This window comes from Podarcis cretensis (assembly GCF_951804945.1).
Source record: "Podarcis cretensis genome assembly, chromosome: 4".
Classification (NCBI taxonomy): Eukaryota; Metazoa; Chordata; class Lepidosauria; order Squamata; family Lacertidae; genus Podarcis; species Podarcis cretensis.
The window spans coordinates 38,259,996-38,282,140 of NC_137173.1; the positions used below are offsets into that span (position 1 = coordinate 38,259,996).

Below are 22,145 nucleotides of genomic sequence, written 5' to 3' on the forward strand. Positions count from 1 at the left end.
TTATCCTCACCTAATGACCTAATCAAGTAAATTAAGAAGTTAACATTGTTGTTAATTCATGCTTGATCTGTAGAACTGCACAAATGCTAGTATATATTTGCCAGGCCATCTGGCAGCCCTTAGCATGCCAAATTTCTGTGCTGCCAAGCGTGTCTCAATAAGTAGTTCAGGATAAGTCTGCACTCAACTGGATGCACTGTAAAAACTACAGCCAGGCATTTTAATTTATTTTTTAATGTGGGAGTGAAGTGCAACTTTCAAACAGCAGGAGAAACTAGCCATTTGTATGTCTGTAAATAAATAAATACATACATACATTCATAAATAAATAGCAATCATATAGTGCTACCTTTCATCAAAGCCCTGTCTGAAAAAGTCTCTAGGATTTTATCTAAAAGAATGCCAGGTCAACACACATTTCACTAAGTCCCACAGTAGAAATTTTCAAAGGCATCTTAAATGATAGAAGTATAGATATATCTGACGGCAAGCTGCCATATCATCATTGTAATATACTGCTGCCCCAAGGCACTGGTATGTGCCATTATATGCTCTTATGTATTGAATACAGCTTACTGTTTATAAGGCGTTCCTCAAATGTCCAATGTATTCTCTGTAAAATAGGCTAGAATAATTTATTCAGTATTATCGAGGGAAAGCTGTGATAGCTAAGGCACTAAGATCAATAAACATACTCATTCCTAAAGGTAAGCTATGAATCCAAGAATTCCCTATTTGTAGTTCATAATAACCACTAGTGCCAGATTTGGCTTTGTGGTAGAAATGGGTAAGGAAGCTCTGCTGAAACAAAAAATGACCGTGCGCACATAAAAACAGAAGATTCAGCACCAACCTTGTCTAGTCATTTTCTGCTGGGAAATTGATCCTTCCTGGGTCTACATGGCAAAGCAGCAGGATGCAAAACTGAAATGGATATGGTAGGATGAAAGTTCTGTCTCTACTGTCATGACCACTACTTTCTGCATTTCTAGAAATTTAAGAAATAGGACCGGCAAGATTAAGGCTGCAATCCTTAACATATTTCTTCCCAGCTAGGATGTTGGTGACTAAAAAAGCTGCTGCTTATTAACAAAAAGGAAACACAGAGCTATAAAAGTTAATCTGCTAATGGAATGTAACAAAATTCACACAACATATATAAAGGTTTATTAGGCAATATAAGTGCCAAGTACTCGTAGATACATACATTAAAACACATTTGAAGCATACTGTATTACATTATAAATCTTCACACATTTAGCACTTTCAGCAATGGAATAAAGCTCTGCTCATCCCTAGAGTAGCTCACTGAATAGTAACTTAAATGCATTAAATAGCCTGTTAAAACATTATTTCTACATTAAGAGTTGATTAGCCAAGCAAAACACAATAGAAATAGCTGAAATTACACCTGCAGAAAACAAAAAGAGCATTTGCTTCCATAAATGACACTCAAGCAATGATAAGCCTTCAAGAAGGAACAGTGCTTTCCCTTAAGACAGATAATACTTTGGCCCCTAGATGCAAACAGCTGCATTAACTGAATTCCAGAAACAGATGCTTACTCAGCTCCTTGAAGGATATGTAGCTCTCATATGACAAAACATATCTGCAATGGGTTAGATACTGAATTAGGGTAAGAATCATGGAACATGGCACTCTCAGCTCCCTCTTCCCTCTGGAGATCTCTGCACCCTCCTGAATTCTGCTTCAGAGGGTTGAAGGAACATCTGGAACAGATGTGGTGGTACTGGTGAATAACATAGGGAAAAGCATAATTGGTGAAAATTCCCTTGCTTCCATTTGTCAAAGGTCCACTAGGTTCAAGTTCTTTTCATAAATGGAAGGGAACTTTTGAATTCAGTCAAACAGCTTTCCCCTTAAAAATCACGAATCTTCCCTGTAGTCATTCAGAAATGAACTTTCATAGTCTTCACACAGAAGTTCTTCCACATAAGCATTTCTTCTTCTGATTCTCCCACCATGATAGCTGAGCCTTCTGGAAACCCTGAAAAGGAAAGAGGATCTTGTCTGTTCAAAATAGTGTTGGAAAGATGCAGTAAAATGAACTGGCAGCAAACAACTTCGTCCCAAAGACTAGGATATTTGTTGCTGTTTCAACGGAAATAAATAATAATAAAAACAACACATTTCCCTCAATCTCCAATTCCTTGCATAATACAGTGGTGAATATTCATGGCGCTTCAGATAAATCTGAACAAAATATAATCCATTGTATATCACATAAAAAGAGTGCAATAAGTAAAGAGACTTCATATTAAAGTTACTAATTTTAAACCCAACAAAGTGCTGCAAGCTCAAAAGGATGCTATAGGTGCAGCAATTTCAGGATCTCGCTCAGTAATGGCATTATTTTCACTGTGGTAGACAGCATCTATTGTCTCTAGAAAAGTATTAACCATTTGGAGATGACTCCTGACTAATGCAATAAAACAGCAATATAAAGTAACTCTTCAGTCATCCCTGAGTCATATATAAAAAAGTGCTCATAACGGACTTCCTGCATTCTTTTAAATACCTTTCCAGTTTCCAAACCAACCCCCCAATATTTGGCACACTACTGCCAAGACCATATTTCTCAAAAAGGAATCAGCACTGCAAAGGGGAGGGAAGAATGTATTAAGCCAACTTGACAATAAATGCTACACAGAACCACACTACCTACAGGAGAGGGCTACCAAATTTCATCTGGTCCTAGCAAACTTGAAAGGAGCAAATTTAACACATTCATGTCAAACATCCAATAGTTTTTAACAACAAATAAGTGGTTAGTTAGATGCCAGTCACATAAAGCACCAATGTGCAAAGTAGATTTTAAGACAAATTACAGTGCAAGTTCTTCAACTCATCTTAGGTGTAGCTTATAGGAAACCATTATTGCTTCTCCTCATCATATACTTTCACAGAGAAATACAGCAAAGGGATACTGAAAAGGAATTCAGGTGATACTTAACGGTGATGTATAGTTCTGTGATTTTCTTAGGGAATCACTATTTTGCACAAACATGGGCATCTTTTCATCCACACTTGTAATTCTGGATTCTGTGATGAGATTAGATGCAGTAAGTAAAGCAAGAAATTTGCATGCTAATTATAAAAAAGCCATTTCTATACCACTTTATATTTTTAAGAAAAATCTCTAAGCGGATTATAGAATATTAAAACATCAATAAAACACCAATAAAGGCATCTGAAGAAAGTCAAATATAGAGTCAAACCAACATAATTAACAGAAAACTAAGCTATTATCTTAAAGATTTCAAAATAAAACATTACAAAGGAGGTCAACTACAGAATACGTATTTAACGCAAACAAAGTTAACAAAAATACTTTAAATCTTAGCAGGGTGAATAAATAAAAGGGAATTACAATGTTTTTGTAACTTGCTGGGAGAAAGTTTACCTGTTTGACAAAACGGGAAACAATGGTTAATTGGAGACTTCCTGATTTAACTGCAGCATGAATGAAGAGAGGAGCAAAGGGATGTCTGTACAAGCAAAATGATTCTGTGTATCTCAGCTTCCCCAGTTTTAATTTAAGAACTTCAGAACCAATACCCAAATTAAAAACAGACAAACCCAGATAATAATCACTGCAGCAGATGTGAGCATCACTCAAACATTAAAAATTATTGCTTCTTCCTTTAGAATGAGCGGAGAAGGAACTTGCAGTTTCTGGGATGTGCCTGCAAATGTTTAAGAGTCCATGTAGCACTTTAAGTGTTCTATCACAGTTCTCATGCTTTTGCTTGTGTAAGATGTGACATAAATAGAACATTTTGGTTTTACAGTGCAATCCTGATCATGTCTAATAAGCAAGTCCGATTCCATTCAATGGGACTTACTCACAGGGAACTGAGGTTAGGATTGGAGCCTTAGGACTTATCCACACTTACCTTTCCTCTGTTTTTTCTAGGCACAGTCCGTGCTTTAAAGCACTGAGTGCCCCCCCTTGCTCCAGAGCTTTCTTTGCGAAAATCCACTCTTTAAAGCTCAATTGGAGTGAAGAGCAATCCTTGGAAATCCAAACAGATGTTTGCTCTGTTTGAGTGCTAAAGAGTGGGTTTCCATGGGAGAGGGACCCACATCTAGACATGGCATTTTAAGTGTAGAACTATGCCTGGAAAGAGCAGGGCAAAAGCTAAGTGTGAATAAGCTCTTAGTGTCCATCCTTCTTTTCACACAATGCTCTAGCCACTAGTTTTACAAAACAACCCTGCCACAAGTAGGATATCTTTGGGACTAACACACTGAACTGAACTAAAGGGCTACAAACAAGCCAACCAGACGAAAATACATGCGGTGGGATACTGACTGGAATATAAGAGCTCCCCCCCCCCCTTAGCTCAAGAAAAACCTCTTTTTCAAATCTGGAAATCCCCCGTTTGCTTGGCCAACAGCATAACAATTCAGTAAGTCAATGCTTATGTTTGACATGTATGCATGTCTAGATTTAGGTTCCATTTTCTACTCTTGTATTTAAAATAAGCAGGCCATGTGAACGGAATATTATTTCTAAGACTGAAAAAGGTTTCAATAATTTCCATGAATATTTTAAGTTTTCCAGCTTTACCCAGTCAGTACCACGAGCAACTTTCTTTAAAAATCTCCAATCCCCAAGTATTTAACAGCACTCTGTCCATATCTATTTCCCCCCTGGAGAATGGACCTGGGAAATAGAATGGGTACTTTCTAAACAATGGTTATCTTCTGCTGTGGAACACCTCCAGGCTATTCTTATTTTATTGTTCTTTCGTATACAGCTGATGCCCCCCCCCCAAGTTTTTCAAATTAAAGCTGGCCAAGTAACTAAAGACTGGATAATTCTTGGAATCACAAGAAATGATGGGCTAGAGAAAGAATGGGCCTCCTGTCAAAGATCTAAAGAGAGCTGCTTCAATTTCCTCTGGACAACGCTTATTCGATACCATAGATTACTTTCTCATCTTTAAAACCTACCTTTTATACAAGTACTTGGAACAGCCATAAAGGTGTGATTTGAAGAAATACAAAACCCAGAATCCTAAAAATAAAATGTTGAAATATTAAAAATGATGCAGATGGGGGCATATTTTTCAGAAGATTGGGAAAACCTGAATGTTACTTTTCCCCTCCCCTGCTTCATACACATTCTGTTCAGTTACCAAGATGCAAAGTGATGCTGTTCTATAGTACCATAATTCACTCAAGAAAGAATGGGATCGGGGACATGTATAATAAGACTTCTAGCTCAGTCCTATGCAAGCTTACTTGAAACAAGTCCTGGAAATTTATATTTTATCTACTTCAGGACTCTTGTCACCGAGGGCATACTTAAGAGTCTTTCAGTTTGAAGTACTGTTTCATATATTTTGAAGTCAATACTTTACTTACCATGTTTGAGGTCCAATTGTTGGCATTAGGAGTATGCAGTGTGAAAGTCATGTCAGTTTTCTGAAGACTGTTTTTCCAGTAAGGTAGCTTCTGACTTATTCGATAAGGTGAGTTCTCAGATATATTTTTTAATCTTTTCAACGGTGAAGTCTGAGAGTCTTCAATGCAGAAGTTTGCTGCTCTTTTAATTCTGGCAACTGCAGGTAAAGTTCTTACAGGAGAATTAACTAGGGCATTCACTGTGTCAGACATCGGGATTCCTTCATATTTTTTTAAGTTTGCAGCACGCATGAATGTAGGAATTTTGGGAAGCCCTTCAGAACACAATTTCTGATATATACTCTCAATCATATTTTTACGCTTCTGATTAAAATTTGAAGAAAGACTTTTAAAACCAAACTTGCACAGTTCTGGAGACTTCCTAGGACTTGTGCATATAGTTGAGCACTTAAATGGTTTTCGCATCTTTGAACAACAAAGCTCCTTATACATTTTTTGGAAGGCATCATCACATTTCTGGCGAGTTTTGATGGGACTGCGATTAACAGGAAGTGATGAAAATGAATGACTTCGCTGTAGTGAAACAGCTTTGTTGAATGTTTTAATTTCATGATTCCCAGGTAATCTATTTGAAGTTTTCACCGGAGAAGACTTGTTATTTTGCAAGACACAGCTTATGCCTCTATTCAAAGACAAGCTTAAACATGATGTAGCATTGAATGTCCTAGTGCTCATCTCAGTTTTATAATCTTCTGCTAGATTAAATGTTGTTCCTGTATCTACAGTGCAAATTGAAGAGTACTCTTCAAATGTTTCAGCCTTTCTTCCAAAATTTGACAATGAAGGGATATAAGATGCAGTTCTGACCAGAAATGTTTCTTCTGTAGAAAGATCCCTGGGAAAAATGGTGGACTCCACGCCATTTAGTCCGACATTCTCTGTGTATGAATGATCTTCTACGATGCCAGAAGCATCCATTTCCACACTATCTGTATTACAGTCCATGGAAGATACTACTTTAGTTGCCTTGTTCATTGAGCATTGCATTTCATGATTGCCATCATACGAAGGACTAATTTGCCCATTATTTGCCATGGACAATTGATATCCCTTAGAATCATCTTCTCTAATTGTCAAGCTAGACTTCTGTTTTAATTGTCTGGACTTCCTTACTCTCTCTGTACTGGTATTAAGCTTTGTTTTCTTAGGGTGCCAATAGCCATATCTGTACCGTTTAATCAATGAATTAGAAGAAGCTTCACGGGATGCTTTATGCAACAATCTGCTAAGTGCCTTCACCATTCCTGGATACAAGTCTACTATTGTTACATTATTCCAAGAACAATGCTCATCCGCAGACTCGTACATTTCTAAAAAGCTACTGCAGACAGTTTCATTTCCACCCCCAAGAGACTGATTTTCAGGCAGAATTGTCATAATGTCTGAGCCTGCAGTAGCAGAGTTGGACAGCTGTAGAGATGTTGATGAAGGATGCCCATTTATAGATTCTGTTTGCTTCCTCAGGACCACATCATGGTGACCTACTAGACCAAATAAAGGGAAGTATAAGTACTAATACTTAATTTTTTTATAACATTAAGACTATTGCTAATGATGTTCCAAACAAGCTATAATGTAAGAAAAAAAATTTAAAATAAGAAGGCACTAACCACATTTTTAAATTACCTAGGATTTTCTCAGTTCCCATTGTGAAACCAGATATTTTCTATGTGTTTTAAGAAACAATCATTGTCATGATTACTTTTAAATTAAATTTTGTAGCAGCAATTTATAGTTTCACTTGATAATGAAGCTAATGCAGACCAATATGCTATTTAATGAAGATACTTTGCTACCCGGAACACCTACTTCCGGGTTAGCAGAGCTCGTAACCCAATGTGTTCGTAAGGAGGACAGTACATAACCCGAGGTTCCACTGTACTGAAAATGAGCTACCAAAGGAAAACAAGTTCTGACAGTGGGCTCATATGAGCCACCAGAGTGTTATACAGGGGTCGGGGGAGACACACCAGAGACTTCCATGCTTGTGAACAAATGCCAAGACTCTGGACAGGATGGAGTTACTGTAGGGACAGGAGGGACCACAGATCAGTGGTAGAATGTATGCTTTGCACAAAGAAGAAAATACTTCTTCATGCAGTGCATTGTCCAACTATGGAGCTCACTCCCCTAGGAGGCAGCCAAGGTCACCAACTTGGATGGCTTTAAAAGAGGATGGAGAAGAGGACTATCAACAGAAGGGGCAATGCTTCTGGATTCCAGATCCAGGAAACCACAAGAGGGGAGAGTACTCTTGCGCTCATGTTCAGGGATGTTGGACTGGATGGGCCATTGGACTGATCCAGCAGACTCTTCTTATGCTCAGAGGTGGGAAATACTCGTGCCAGAAGCCATGAATAACTACTACCAATAAGCATAGACAGTGCTGTGCTAGTTGGACCAGTGCTTTGACAGGTAGGTAAAGTGCTCTGACAGGCCATGGCACTGCATTAAAAGCCCTCCACGGCTTCCGGCAGAACGCTGGACCACTCAGGTCCTGAGCAGTTGCTCTTGCAGCACTGAGGATCCAGCTGAAAAAAAGAATGGCAATGGCGGCGGCGGGGGAAGAGATGTTGCAGTCCTTACAAGGCCTTTTCATAGCAGATGCAAAGGAGCAGGCTGGAGCTAGATAAACAGATATGCTGTTACAGCCATTGCTTGTCAAAGGAGCCATAGCAGGTAAGTACATGCTAGTCCAGTTGGTCTTTGTATACTCCACAAAAAACTCAAGAGCTAGACTAATATGTAGCTCATTTCCAATTCAGATAACAAAGTTCCTAAAAACATCAATTAATTAGGTTTTATAAGGAGTGCTTAGCATTACGGTACCGAGCCAGCCAATCAGAGCTAGCATTTGTGCTCACTAGATTGGAAAGTTTGTTGTGCCAGCCTTCTTATGTAAGTAAACCATTTACTTCTTTAAACACTATATTTCAGTAAAACATATAGGATTTGTCATGATGCTCACCACTCAAGGATTCACCTCCTAGATTTTGCAAAGGAGACCATTGGTAAACACTCTTTGCTCTGGGTCTTGTAACCTAAGCCAAAATCCCAAAGGTAGATAGTCAGTAAACAGAAAAGATTTGCAGAAAGACACAAGGCTTAAATGACTGAGCAATTAAACACTACTTGAGATATATATCCTATGTAGTATAGTTTGATGCTTTCCAAATTGAGTATGAGTGCCAAATAATACATTCAAACTTAAAATATTATGTAACAGTTGCATTTTTATACCCCATTTATTATGTCCCAGCCCAATGGGACCGAAGCACACACAGGAAGAACAAAATCCCATCTCAATAACTATTAACCTGGTTTCATACTTTATGGCTATTAGGGTGTCAGTACAGGAGATATTACACTTAAGTCTTCCCCATCCATTTCAATAGAAACACAGGAATGTGTACAGATAATGTACCTCCAAGAGAAAAAAATAATAAATGGGGAAGACAGGAAAACTGAACTGCACATAGAAACCTGGATTTGCATTACTAGCTATAAGTTTAAAGATTTCAATACAATCAGCTGAACAGTTACCGTAAGTGATTTTGGACCAAAGTAGACACTATTCTCCAACAGAACATCCATTTTGACTTGGTATTTATTCTTTGCAGGTGTTCCAGAAAAGTATACGAGAGAGGTATCTTCCTTTTGTTAAAAAAAGAGTGAATAGAAGTTGAAACAAGATGCTACGTGGGCCTTCCACTCAAGAGTGTTGTTGATTTTTATGTTGAACCAACAAGGATAGTACACACAATCAATGTAGTCTACTCTCATTCTTAAGTTGTTGAGGGTTTTGCCTTTAAGGCTATGTTTCTAAATCCATATGTGACAAAGCCTCTTTGAGCTGTTTGAACAGGTTGCACATTCCATATGTCTCATCCTACCAGGTTTCAGTAATGCCTATTAGGCCATATTTGCTTGTCTGTATTAACATCTCAAGCAAATTATTATTATTATTATTATTATTATTATTATTATTCCTTGATTTCCATAGGTACCACTTGCTGTACATGGCAATGACCAATATTTTCTCTTCTCTCTTAAACTAGAAGAAACCCACAATGACTGCAGTCCCTGCAATAAGGAAGAGAAAGGCTTTTCATATACTATCCACTCAGCCACATTAGTACACTGTGATCAAGAATTTGGAAGGGAATCACAGATTTTGAAAAGTAAGTAACAGCAAAGCAGAACTCATGGCTATAGTTTGATAAACACAGACAGAGCCTATGGAATATTCAGAAAACTTTTGGCAGAACTCAGGGGAGCTTCGAGTTCAGAGCCACTCCTCATATTCCTTGTTACCTGCCAATCTTCTTCCTAATCGTATCTCTCCTAAGACAAATATCCTAAATTTTCAAATGTTCAAATAATGTAGCCAAAATTCTCATTTACCTTGATATGCATATTTTCCAAATGTCTTTGAATGGATGCCGATTCAACATCACTTTTGTGACCTACAATTCAAAGTTAAAAAACAAAACATATCTCAAATATAAGATTGCTTCCTATTTCTTTGATAAAAGAAATTTGTACAAAATTTAACCTGGACACAAAACCTCAAGGCAATGAACTATGCAATATTCTGTTTCCAAAGACTGACAATTTTCTCTGGGTTTATTATTCCCCTCATTGCTAGCACACCTCTCTTTGGGTGTTACTTGGATGAAGCAGGTAAGTGTGGTGAAAGTAGCTGTAGGCTCATGCAATTTATAACCCTGACTGCCCAGGAATTTAAATCATACAGGGAGTCTCAAGCACAATGCAGAGTCTCCACTTTAGAAGTTATGCCTCTGTAGGCACTATGATGGAGTCGCACAACTCTGGGAAAAGGGGCAAACTGCACAACGTCAAAACCTCCTTCCCTGCAACACCTGAAGGAAGAGATTGTGAAGCTTATATATTGTCCCAAAGCCATTTCATTACTCTCACCTCTTGATAGGTAACTATTTAATAGGGATGAGAAAAGTTGGAATTAAAAGTGTTGTTCTTTCTTTCCCACCCTAAAGGTAGGGCAGAGACCAAAAACAGAAGGCGGCTCATGAATATGGCATGCAGAAAAGCTGCTGGGTCAAAGTTAGGGGTGTAGTCTTGTTTTCACTTTGCAATTATAGTTACCCAAAGGAGAGCAAAATTAATGATACTAATAAGAGTGCAGAAGGGGCTACATTGTGGCAACAATACAGGATTCAGCAAATGATAAGACAAGTAGTTGATATTGCTCCTTAAGTTACTGACTTTAATAAGTACAAACAGTACCCCAATTTGGTTACTGCTATATTAACTATCTCACTTACAGAAGAAAACTTTTGATGAAGGGTTCAACTGTTTGAACAAGAAAGGAGTCATGCTCAAAAGAAAATGAGAAATCATTTTTCAGTTAAGGTGCATGTCACAACCTTAATGTACAAATTTATGTACAAAGACTATAGATTCCCCCCTCCCCTGAAAATTGGAAAGAAATAAAGCAGAACAATCATTGCTCAGTGGCATATAATAATTTTAAAATGCATGTGATCATCTCTCTCAATTGTCATCCACATCCAAGACAGCTTAGATTAGTCCTATAAATAAATTGCATGCTCTTCCACCAAGTCTGCCTTACCTGTATCAAGTAGGCTCTTTCCACACGAGTCCATGGACTGTTCTTCATTAGGTGACTTAATAATTGCAAAAAGCAAAACAAAAAACAACAGCCCTGTATTAGCTAAATTTGGGCTAGAAAATCAACTTTAATATTAGAGTCAACGTATAGGGATGTAATGGATCTTCATTCTACCAAACTTACATATTTACTGTACTTGATTTAAACATTCAATCAAATGCTAGCATCACTCCACATAAGCCTGCGATGGCTATGGCTGTCAACAATCTAACTGTGCAATACATATGTTGCTTCAAAAGACTTAGGCAAGCAATTTAAAATATATACTACACATTTACCTGCCCCCATCACCTTCTCAATGCACAGGCAATTTAATATTACCTTCAATTATTTGTACACTTTTCTTGCTACTAACAAAAAAATAAAGTTATGGGATGGGAAGATTAATCTCCTTCTGATGGGGAAGAGGGCTATTGATGGCTACTAGCCATGATAGCTATGTTTTGCCTTCACAGTTGGAAGTAGCAATGCTTCTGAATACCAGTTGCTGGAAACCACAGAAAGGGGAGAGTGCTCTGGTGTTTGAATCCTGCAGGTTTCCCACAGGCGTATCTGGTCGGCCACTGTGAGAACAGGATGCTGGGTCATTGGCTGGATCCAGCAGATAAAAGATTCATGCAGAACTGTAAGTTTCAGGCAAATTCTAAATGCAGAAGCACACAGCTTTAGCTGAAGCTGTTTTCATGAATTTTACAGGGTGTGAAGCTATTCAAGACTGCAGGGGAAGTGCCAATAAGTTGGCACAAGCTATATAATATTGTTTGGGGGCATTTCTGTAAGCAAGGACAGTTTTCTTGCACATTTCTTAATAGGGTTAGAAAAGCACTCTACAGCTCTGAGAGTTTGGGTATTGTTAAGGACACTTCTGACACCACAGAAACAATATTTTATAGGGTTGCAGTTCTACCCTGCCCTACATTGGAAATCTCAGTGGGATGGAAAGTACACCCCTTAAACCTGTTAATGTTATTCTCATTCTCCCCACGCCATGTTGGATGAAGGTTCATATCTACATGAAGCTGCTGAGAACAGTCATCTGGAGTTTTGGTACTATCAGTACACTGATGACATGGAGCTCTATTTCTGCATAATAACTGAATCAGGAGAGGCTGTGTGAGCCCTAGACCAGTGTCTGGATGCAATGGTGGGATGGATGAGGGAAAATAAACTGAGCTTGAATCCTCGTAATCCACTGTGAGTGAATGGTTCCCATGGTCTACCCTGGACAAAGTTGGGTGTGGGCTGGATCCAGCTTTGTCACTTGATGCCCAGGTAGCCCCAGTGACTGTTTCAGGACTGGGAGAGCTTGACCACAGTAGTTCAGGTACAGGTGACTTCAACATTGGATTACTTCAATGTAAGTCTTCTCTTTTGCTACATTTCGTTCTGAGTGCTGCAGTAAGGTTGCCAACAGAAGTGAAAAACCTTGTGAGCATATAACAGTTCTGGTCAGAGATCTGCACTGGTTGCCCATTTGACACCAGGTCAAGTCGAAGACGTTACTATTAGTACATAAAACCTTTAATAGCTTGGCACGTTTACTTGCAGGATCACCTTGGCCCAATACAGTGGTACGTCAGTTCTTGAACATCTCCGTTGACGAACGTTTCAGAACCCGAACGCCGAAAACTCAGAAGTAAATGCTTCCATTTCCGAATGCGCCTCGGAAGTCGAACAACGTCCGTTGTGTGTTTTTCAATTTTCTCAATTACATTTGCGGGCAGCCTTTTGCGCCTCAGTTTTTTAACGTTTCGGAACTCGAACGGTCTTCCGGAACGGATTACGTTCGAGAACCAAGGTACCACTGTATATATTTCATAATAATTATAAACTGTTTGATTGTAAAACACTTCCAGGTGGTTTACAAAAAATACTCGCTAGACTGGTTCGAGCTATGGAACTGGCACTGTTGCATGTACCACAATCAGTATTTTTGTGTGGCAGCACCTACACCTTGAAACTCCCTGCCTATCAACACCAGCCAGGCACTTTCTCTGCACTCTTCCTTCAGTGACCATTTCCTCAATAGGCCCATGAACAGGATCCCGGAACAGACCCCATTCAAATACAACTCCAGAAAAAAGTAGATGGATAACTATTCTGGTTGACTGCTGCCATGGGTCCTACATACCTGATACTCCTCGTAGTTCTCATTTTCAGAGTCAGAGGCCAGCTGCGTCTCAATTTCTTAATTGAAAAAGAATTCATTGAAATTATAAAACTGAAGATAACAGCTCTCTCTTCAGTGACAGGTTATAATCAGTCCACATAGTCAAAGGTAGCCACTTGGCTTTTCCATCTGAGAACCCTTGCCCCACTTTACAAATTCTATGGAGAAATCTCCCTTTAAAACTGGCTGTACAGCCACCTCTATTGTAGTGACTGTTTTGAATGGGAAAATGATTCATGTGATCCTGGAAATGATTGTTTGTAGCACAAGACTCAGTTTTGCTACACAAGCGCAATGCAAATTTTTGAAATCTAGATCTTACACCTACATATATGCAACCGAGTCGAATATATATTTAAATAGTTCTCATAGGCAGTTAAATAAAATTAGGCATGATACAGATTTCATCATACCAACACTAGAGTATATACCAAAGCAACTGCCTTCAAGTCCCATGAAGTTGATGCTTAACACAATATCCTTAGGAATTAATGAGATCTGGTAAGTGGCAGGTCTTAAAGAGAGGAAGGTCAGCTCTTCTAATGAAATGCATTGCATCCAAAGACACTTTTCAGAATAATAAGTACAGGCAACCCCCCCCCCCCATTTATGTGTGTTCTATTTGTGCGCGACCGCAAATGCATGAATCACGCCAAACTGGGAAGTGATCCCAAAACATCACAAAAGGGGGAAGACTTGGGTGGGATGGGGCGGAACAGGGTACTTGCAGGTTTTGCTAGTTGCTTGTAATTCAAACATATTTGAGTGAGCCATAAAACTCATTTAAAAAGCAATTCCATAACAACTAAAGAATTAAGCTCAAGTGACTATTTTATGAATGCCTTGCAAGAATGAACAATTAGATTCTGCTTTATAACATATAAGGCTCATAAAGTCTTTCCAAGTGAAAAGCAGGCTTTTTTTAAAAAAGATACAAATACATTCATATGAAGAAACAGTACACTGATAAACATATATCCAATAAAAATAGCCAATTTTATATGGTATTTTTCCCTTTGCAATATCTTATTTAAATTAAGATTACAGCAAGATTATCAATCTGTGGATTTAGTACAAAAAAGAACAAAATCATGTATCTTAAGCCAAATTAATCTTCTTTCATAAAAACTGTTGACTATTATATTTGCAAGCAGTTGTTTTTTAAGAGCCAACTCTAGAAAGGAATACTGTCTCAGATTTATAATTGATCCTTTTCTTTCACCATTAAGAACCATTAAAGTTAAATCTTTACACAATTTAAACATACAAGTATTGCAGAAAGTTCTAAGATTTCCCTTACCTGTGTTTTCCTGAAATGGTACAATATTCTGTAATATGAAAAGCAGGAAAATTTCAGTGCATAAAAATTATTTCTTGTACAAAAAAGGCACCATGCTTTCATTTTCAAAAGAATGTATTTTTTTTTCTTTAAAAGATCCTCCCATTCAGAAATAAGCATATTGTAAAATTGCTTATGTCTGTAACCCTTTGCCTATTGGTCTGGAAACATGAAGGATACTGATAAAGATTTTCATTTGGTTAATTACTGACAGACTCAGGGCAAGCGGGCAGCATGATCTGCCAAGAATTCTAATACTTGAAATATTTTGATATACAATTTCTACACACACTGCCAAACTCAAGTCACAGGGCAAAATAGTTAGGGACAAAGATAACAGTTTTCATATTTCTTAGTTACAGTGGTTCCCAAGCTACTTTCCCCATGGATCACTTGAAAATTGCTGAAAGACTTGGTGTACTACTTAAAATATAATTCTGCTTGCTATAGCACCTGTAATGTGCGGTGCTAGATGCTGCATAATTTTTATTTTATTTTTTGTTTTATTTCTTCTATTGGATGTTAATTGTATTACAATATGAATTCCATAGAACTCAAGTATGAATTCCATAGAAATCAAATTGTAAGTGTCCTTTACACACACACAAAACTACTTGAATGAAGCTCATGAACCACTGGTGGTCCGTAGACAAGTTTGGAAACCCCTGTCTTAGCGCACTGAATTTGATATATCTGCACTGTATCAAGTGAATTATCTTCCAGTAAGTCTGGAAGAGTAATTAAGACAAAATGTGAGAATTTTGTTCTGAAGACTGGTATCACCAATTTAAATCACCCCACCAGCATTTCAGATTGCAGGTAAGACCACAAAAGCTGAGTTTTCATCAGTCAAATGTCTCCATTAATTAGAGCATTAATTAGAGTATAACAATGAAAACAAATTTCATTGAGCTATTTGGATGTGCTCATTTTGGTATCAGCTTTACCAATGGTCTGAAATTTAAGAAAAAGAGAAAGCTGAATGAGAGAAAGCAATATTCTCCAACTTAAGTTCATAAACCCTGAATATTTTTCCCCCAATAGATTTTTATTGAGATTTTAAAGGTTACAAAAATAAAAAATAAAGAACATATTTAAACATAAAAAAAAAATACAGAACAATACAAGAACAAAGGGGGGGAAAAACACGGGGGGGAAAGATGCAGATACCGTATTTTTTGCTCTATAACACGCACCTGACCATAACACGCACGTAGTTTTTAGAGGAGGAAAACAAGAAAAAAATATTCTAAATGAAACAGTGGGTGTATGATTTTTGTGGTTCATGCTGTGGCCACAGACATGTGATCTGACGGTGAGTTTGGGGTAGCCCAATGCAAAAATCCTGAGGATCCATGTGGATCCATGCTTTGTAACCACGTTTTTGCGCCATTGCGGCCCCATGAAACAGTGGGTGCGTGTGTTTTTTTGTGCAGGCTGTAGCCATGGACATGCTAGGTGATCTGATGGTGAATTTGGGGTGACCCAGTGCAAAAATCCTGAGGATGCATGTGGATCCGTGCTTTGTAACCATGTTTTAAGTGGGGAGGGAAGGAAAAGCACTCAATGGACAAGGAGCACGCGTGGGGTGTGTGGAGAAGGATGCTGCTAATAATGCAGGAGAGGCTCCTCTCCGGCTTTGCTCCTTTAGGACAAGCAGGCTCTGCGTCTCTCCCTCCTCCCCGGCAAGGAAACCACGATAGTAACCACTCTGAGACAAATCAAGAAAAACTGCAACCAACACTCTCCCCCAACAAGCGCAGACTCTCTCCCAACAAACACAGTGAGGTCAAAACACACACACACACACGCAGAGAGAGAACTGGCCCTAAAGTCACAGGGTGCTGGAAGTCGCAGGGGCGCTGGGGGAGTGAACGGGAAGCAAGAGAAGGAGAACGATGCCTCACACACACAGAGTGTCAATTCTAAAGTCGCAGGGGCGCTGGGAGAGCGCAGGGGCGCAGGGAGAGTGAACGGGAAGCAAGAGGAGAAGGAGCCCTCACACACACAGAGTGTCGATTCTAAAGTTGCAGGGAGAGTGAATGGGAAGCAAGAGAAGAAGAACGAGCCCTCACACACACAGAGACACACAGAGTGTCGATTCTAAAGTTGCAGGGGTGCAGGGAGAGTGAACGGAAGCAAGAGAAGGAGAAGGAGCCCTCACACACACAGAGTGTCAATTCTAAAGTCGCAGGGGTGCAGGGAGAGTGAACGGGAAGCAAGAGAAGGAGAACGAGCCCTCACACACAGAGAGACACACAGAGTGTCAATTCTAAAGTCGGAGGGGCGCAGGGAGAGCGCAGGGGCGCAGGGAGAGTGAACGGGAAGCAAGAGAAGGAGAAGGAGCCCTCACACAGAAACAGATACACAGCCCCTACAGTGGCTAATCCAAAATCGGACAGCAAAAAACTGCAGGCAGGGACAGAGAGCAGGGGTTGTTTTAAAGCAGCCAACCCTGCTCTGCTTCTCTCCCTCCTCCCCGGCTCCGCTAGCTGACAGGAGCCGCTTACACCCGCTTTGCTGTTTCAAAGCGAGCCACAGACTGCTCATGACTGCAACAGATTCCCCCGCCATCTGTAGGCATTCGCTCCATAACACGCACAGACATTTCCCCTTACTTTCTAGGAGGAAAAATCTGCGTGTTATGGAGCGAAATTTACGGTAATTAAAAAAACAACAACAAATCAATCCTTTACATAACTTTCTTTCCTTTGCTTATTTCCTTGACCTCCTCACACCTCCCTTTTTTGTATTCTAATTCAATTAGATATTTCAGCAAATCCTTTCCATCTTTATTTTTATCCTAATGATTTATCTTAATATACTATAATTTTGCATTCTGTTCTTTCACCAATTAACAATCCATTTTTACTTAATCCTTTATATCATTTCTGCTAAAACCACATTACTTCATTCCAACATCGTTCTAACATTCCTTAATTTTACAATGTTTCTGTAGATAAACTTTAAATTTCTTCCAATCTTCTTCCACCAACTCTTCTCCTTGGTCTCGGATTCTGCCAGTCATTTCTGCCAGTTCCATATAGTCCCATAAACCCTGAATAGAATCTATGGTTTTTTTCCGATTCAAGTTGCCACAGAAACATTGTTTAAAAATACTACTATTATAGCTATGCATCCAGTCTCCCAGAGAGATTTCTAGATTTTTAATTTGTCACAATAACTTAAAGGTAAAGGTAAAGGTACCCCTGCCCGTACGGGCCAGTCTTGACAGACTCTGGGGTTGTGCGCCCATCTCACTTAAGAGGCCAGGGGCCAGCGCTGTCCGGAGACACTTCCGGGTCACGTGGCCAGCGTGACATCGCTGCTCTGGCAAGCCAGAGCCGCACACGGAAACGCCGTTTACCTTCCCGCTGGTAAGCGGTCCCTATTTATCTACTTGCACCTGGAGGTGCTTTCGAACTGCTAGGTTGGCAGGCGCTGGGACCGAGCAGCGGGAGCGCACCCCGCCGCAGGGATTCGAACCGCCGACCTTTCGATCGGCAAGTCCTAGGCGCTGAGGCTTTAACCCACAGCGCCACCTGCGTCCCACACAATAACTTAGAAAACATCAAAATACGGTCATTACAAGTTATGCATTTACCGTACCTGAGAGCGATCTATAATTTCGGTGCTTGTCTGTTGCTCTTCTCCCCAAACCCTTGGCCCTAGAAACGATACAAAAATTTCTACAATAAATGCCACATGCATAAGAATTTCTTAGAACAGACATTTGTGATAAACAGAGGAGTAATGTTAATCTTTTGCAGTAAACATAGTAAATAAGTCTTGTGGCACTCTGAAGACTAATTCATTCTGGCATAAGCTGTCATAGACTACAGTCCACTTCATCAAATGCATGAAGAGATATACAGTGGTACCTCGGGTTAAGAACTTAATTCGTTTTGGAGGTCCATTCTTAACCTGAAACTGTTCTTAACCTGAGGTACCACTTTAGCTAATGGGGCCTCCCGCTGCTGCCCAATTTCTCTTCTCATCCTGAAGCAAAGTTCTTAACCAGAGGTACTATTATGGGTTAGCGGAGTCTGTAACCTGAAGTGTCTGTAATCCAAGGTACCACTGTACTGGGTTGTATGTCCATATATACATGGTTGGGTAGGGGATTATAAAAAGTAAACTCAGAATTAAAATTCACAGAAATACAGTGATACCTAAGAGTGGCAATCCACAAAACAGTTTCTGATGACAGATCGCTCCTGCTTTGCCACCGATTCTCTCCAGCACAAAGCAACAAACCACGATTCTTAGCTTAGTATTATATCTGAACCAAATCATAATTTATTTTGCTCCATGCAAACTACAGTTTGAAGCCATGGTTTCTTATTGGCTTCAGGTAGTCATTTTGTTTGCAGTGAAATAAACCAGAACCCCCAATTTTGAAACAATGCTAGGCAAAGATTGTGGCTATCTCACTTGTGCTAGGGGAAAAGCAAAATGACAGCAATTTGTTTATTCATGGTAAACAGTTAACCATGACTTATGGCATGCAAGCCCTATCACTGTTATGTAGTCACACTGTTACAACAAACATCGTTTCCAATCAGTCTTTGATTGAATAAAGTTTGATACATTTTCATCAGACTTTGTAAATTGCACTACAGACACAGCATCCACAGGTTTCAAAAAGTCTCTATACTATGTTTTTATAAAGGCAAACTAGAATATAGTAATCAATAAAAGCGATCTTACCTTCAGGTGTATTATAAGTCAATGATCTGATAGAAATGACCATATCATCATCAAAGGGGAAGTTGTACTGGATTAAAAGAAACACACACCATTTTTACCTAAGACTACAGTGCTAGAGATTATAATAAAAGCTTTTGGGGGGGGGTGAAATACATACATATTAAACCTCCATTCAAACTTCTAACTAGTCTACTTGCAAGTTAACTCACTCCTATCTAGTTGGAAGTACACAGGGCCCAACTACATGTTACATGACACATCTGTGATGGAACATCATCATCATTATTATTAGAATTTATATACTGCCCTATACCCAGGGATCTCAGGGCAATTCACAGAATAAAATCAAGATATAAAACCATAGCATACATGATAAAAATAAAAACAACAACCCCCACCCCCAATCCAACATTTTGATTTTTACATTAAGGCAGTGTGTCCAAATTTGGCTGAAACAGACAGACAGACAGGGCTGGATTTAGGTTTGATGAGATTTAGGGTGTTGATGTTTTTTGTGTTGAATATATGCTATATGGTAATTTATGGACCTAATAGATATCTAAAGCCATTTGCACATAACAAATAGGAGCCCACACAACACAAAAAACTATTGCTGTATGTAGGTTTTATCTTATATATTGGAAATATACATCCAGTTTTTTCCTCCTTTACATTTTTTGGGGGGCCCTAAGCTATAGCTTGTCTGAGACAGACAAAAGCCCTTAAGAGTGCAAGAATTATGGTGCTGGAGGAGACTCTTGAGAATCCCATGGACTGCAAGAAGATCAAACCTCTCCATTCTTAAGGAAATCAGCCCTGAGTGCTCACTGGAAGGACAGATCCTGAAGCTGAGGCTCCAATACTTTGGCCACCTCATGAGAAGAGAAGACTCCCTGGAAAAAGACCCTGGTGTTGGGAAAGATGGAGGGCACAAGGAGAAGGGGACGACAGAGGATGAGATGGTTGGATAGTGTTCTCGAAGCTACAAACATGAGTTTGACCAAACTGCGGGAGGCAGTGGAAGACAGGAGTGCCTGGTGTGCTCTGCTCCATGGGGTCACGAAGAGTCGGACACGATTAAACGATTAAACAACAAGAAGAAGAATGCAAGGAACCCTGCTGGAAGGAAGGGAGGGAGGGAGGGGGACCGAAATTTGACATTTCAATTGCATTTATTAATTATCTCCTCGCCCCCGTGACGTCACACAGCGGGTATTTCGAACGTTTCCCCACGTATATTCCGTGGAATTGGGGGGGGGGACCGGCCCAGGAGCCCCGAGCAGATCCCGCCCGGGGCCTCGGCCTTCGGGAAAAGGCCTGCGACCCTCGCCCCGTCCAGCTCGCCGGAGCCGCCCCTGGAGCCGCGTCGAGCTCACCTTTTCCACAACGCTGCTCATGGCGGAGGCAAAGCGGAGGGTGCTTCTCCTCAGGCGACGCTCCATGGCTGTAGTGCCGCCGCCGCCGCCCCCCGACCCTCCTCTTCGCCGGCGGTCCACGGCCTCGCTCTCCATCCCTCCCCCCCTCGCTCTCCCCATCTCGGCCGTCGCCTTGGCCCGTTCTGTGCGGCCCAAGGCCGAGGATTGGTCGCTTCCAGGTCGGGCAACTCCTTCAACCCGATTCAAATCCGCCGCTGCGCTAGTCCCGCGAGAGTGCGCTGCATCTTACCGCCGCCGGATTGGTAGTTGTTCGCCAATCGGGAGAGCCCCGAGGAGCAGTTCTGTTTTGATTGGCTGGCTGCCGCCGCCGCCCCACCCCTGGTCCCGCCTCCCTATCTCTAGATGAAACTCTCTGCCCTCAGAAAGGTCTTCGTTGAGCGCGAAAGTCGAACGAGCAGGAGAGATTTGGGAATGGCACGGGCCAGCGTAGCGACGCAAACTGCGTAAGAGTGCGAATGGGAGAAGCAGAAAGGTTTTGTTGTTAAGGGAGATGTAAAGAGACGCCAAATGGGTAGTGGATTAGTTTTGCCCGTTCGAAGTTAGCTGTTTCTACGGACTATATACCTAAAGATCGATGAGTTTTGTGGCACTTTGGAAGCTCACACATTTATTGTGGCATAAACTCTGCCGGATTGGAATTGCTCGTATCATCATTCAGTGCAAGGCAATGGTAGTTTGCTTTCATAAAGCTTTTGAAAATTCCCAACTGCTGATTATATCAGGGAATGACTGCTGCTGATATATTTTTTTATTGAGTCTGTTATTTGGATAAGTCTTTTCATTGTGTTTGATTCCCGTTTAATTATTTTGTTTTTGTTCTGTTTAATAGGGTTTTTTGGTTACCTGATCTGCAGATTCAAAAGTTCAAGTATTTTACGGTTGCTTTAATTAATAAATAAAGAATGGAAAAGAATTGAGCAAGCTTTTGAGTTCATCATGAAGGTTGATCAAGCTGGATGTTAAGTTTAAGCATAAAAGCGGAAACAAAAGGTGGGGGGATGTTACCTGGTGAGTTTAAATCTGCAGATTATCATATTCCAATGACAGGAGGTAGGAGGTGTCACATCGACTTCCTTAGATTAGATTATGCTTGTTGCAAAATCTTTTCAATTCCACCAAATGTCATCGGGGATGGAGAAGCATGTTTAACTCTTCATATGGTGCAACATGAAATTAGAGTGGCTGAACCAATTAACAAGTCTTTTATTGTTAAATTTAGTGCCTGAACTGGAACTGAAATGAAGAATTCAAAAATACCAAGGAACCTAAACTAGAGCCAAAATCAATTTTTGTATGTTTCTACTGCTTAATTTACTGGAGTATATTTTTTAGCTGAGAAACAATGTGTTTCCCCTAAATCCT

The 22,145-nt window shown here is 40.0% G+C and overlaps 1 protein-coding gene across 2 annotated transcripts; it reads right to left on the reverse strand.

Moving 5' to 3' along the window:
• Positions 1-1,144: 1,144 nt before the first annotated feature.
• On the reverse strand, positions 1,145-20,911 carry HJURP (Holliday junction recognition protein). Of its 2 annotated transcripts, none has more exons than XM_079974375.1 (13): positions 20,724-20,911; positions 19,348-19,414; positions 18,247-18,305; positions 14,599-14,626; positions 13,260-13,315; positions 11,069-11,123; positions 9,859-9,920; positions 8,998-9,108; positions 8,423-8,495; positions 5,395-6,935; positions 4,981-5,044; positions 2,976-3,063; positions 1,145-2,008 (listed from the first exon to the last, which is right to left on the reverse strand). In XM_079974375.1, the coding sequence occupies exons 1-13, from the start codon at positions 20,880-20,882 to the stop codon at positions 1,888-1,890; spliced, it is 2,484 nt and encodes an 827-aa protein (XP_079830501.1). In that variant the 5' UTR covers positions 20,883-20,911; the 3' UTR covers positions 1,145-1,887. The 2 variants fall into 2 exon arrangements, with proteins under 2 accessions (XP_079830501.1, XP_079830500.1); XM_079974374.1 differs by having other exon boundaries at positions 5,395-6,938; positions 20,724-20,910.
• Between the last annotated feature and the right edge of the window lie 1,234 nt (positions 20,912-22,145).

Excerpts from the sequence above, each read along its gene's own strand:
- HJURP (XM_079974374.1), bottom strand. The coding sequence starts at position 20,882 with ATGGGGAGAGCGAGGGGGGGAGGGATGGAGAGCGAGGCCGTGGACCGC. Across the intron at positions 13,316-14,598 it reads ACCATTTCAGGAAAACACAG|AAATTGAGACGCAGCTGGCC; the intron begins GTAAGGGAAATC and ends TTTTCAATTAAG. Across the intron at positions 6,939-8,422 it reads AGGAGGTGAATCCTTGAGTG|TAGGTCACCATGATGTGGTC; the intron begins GTGAGCATCATG and ends TATTTGGTCTAG.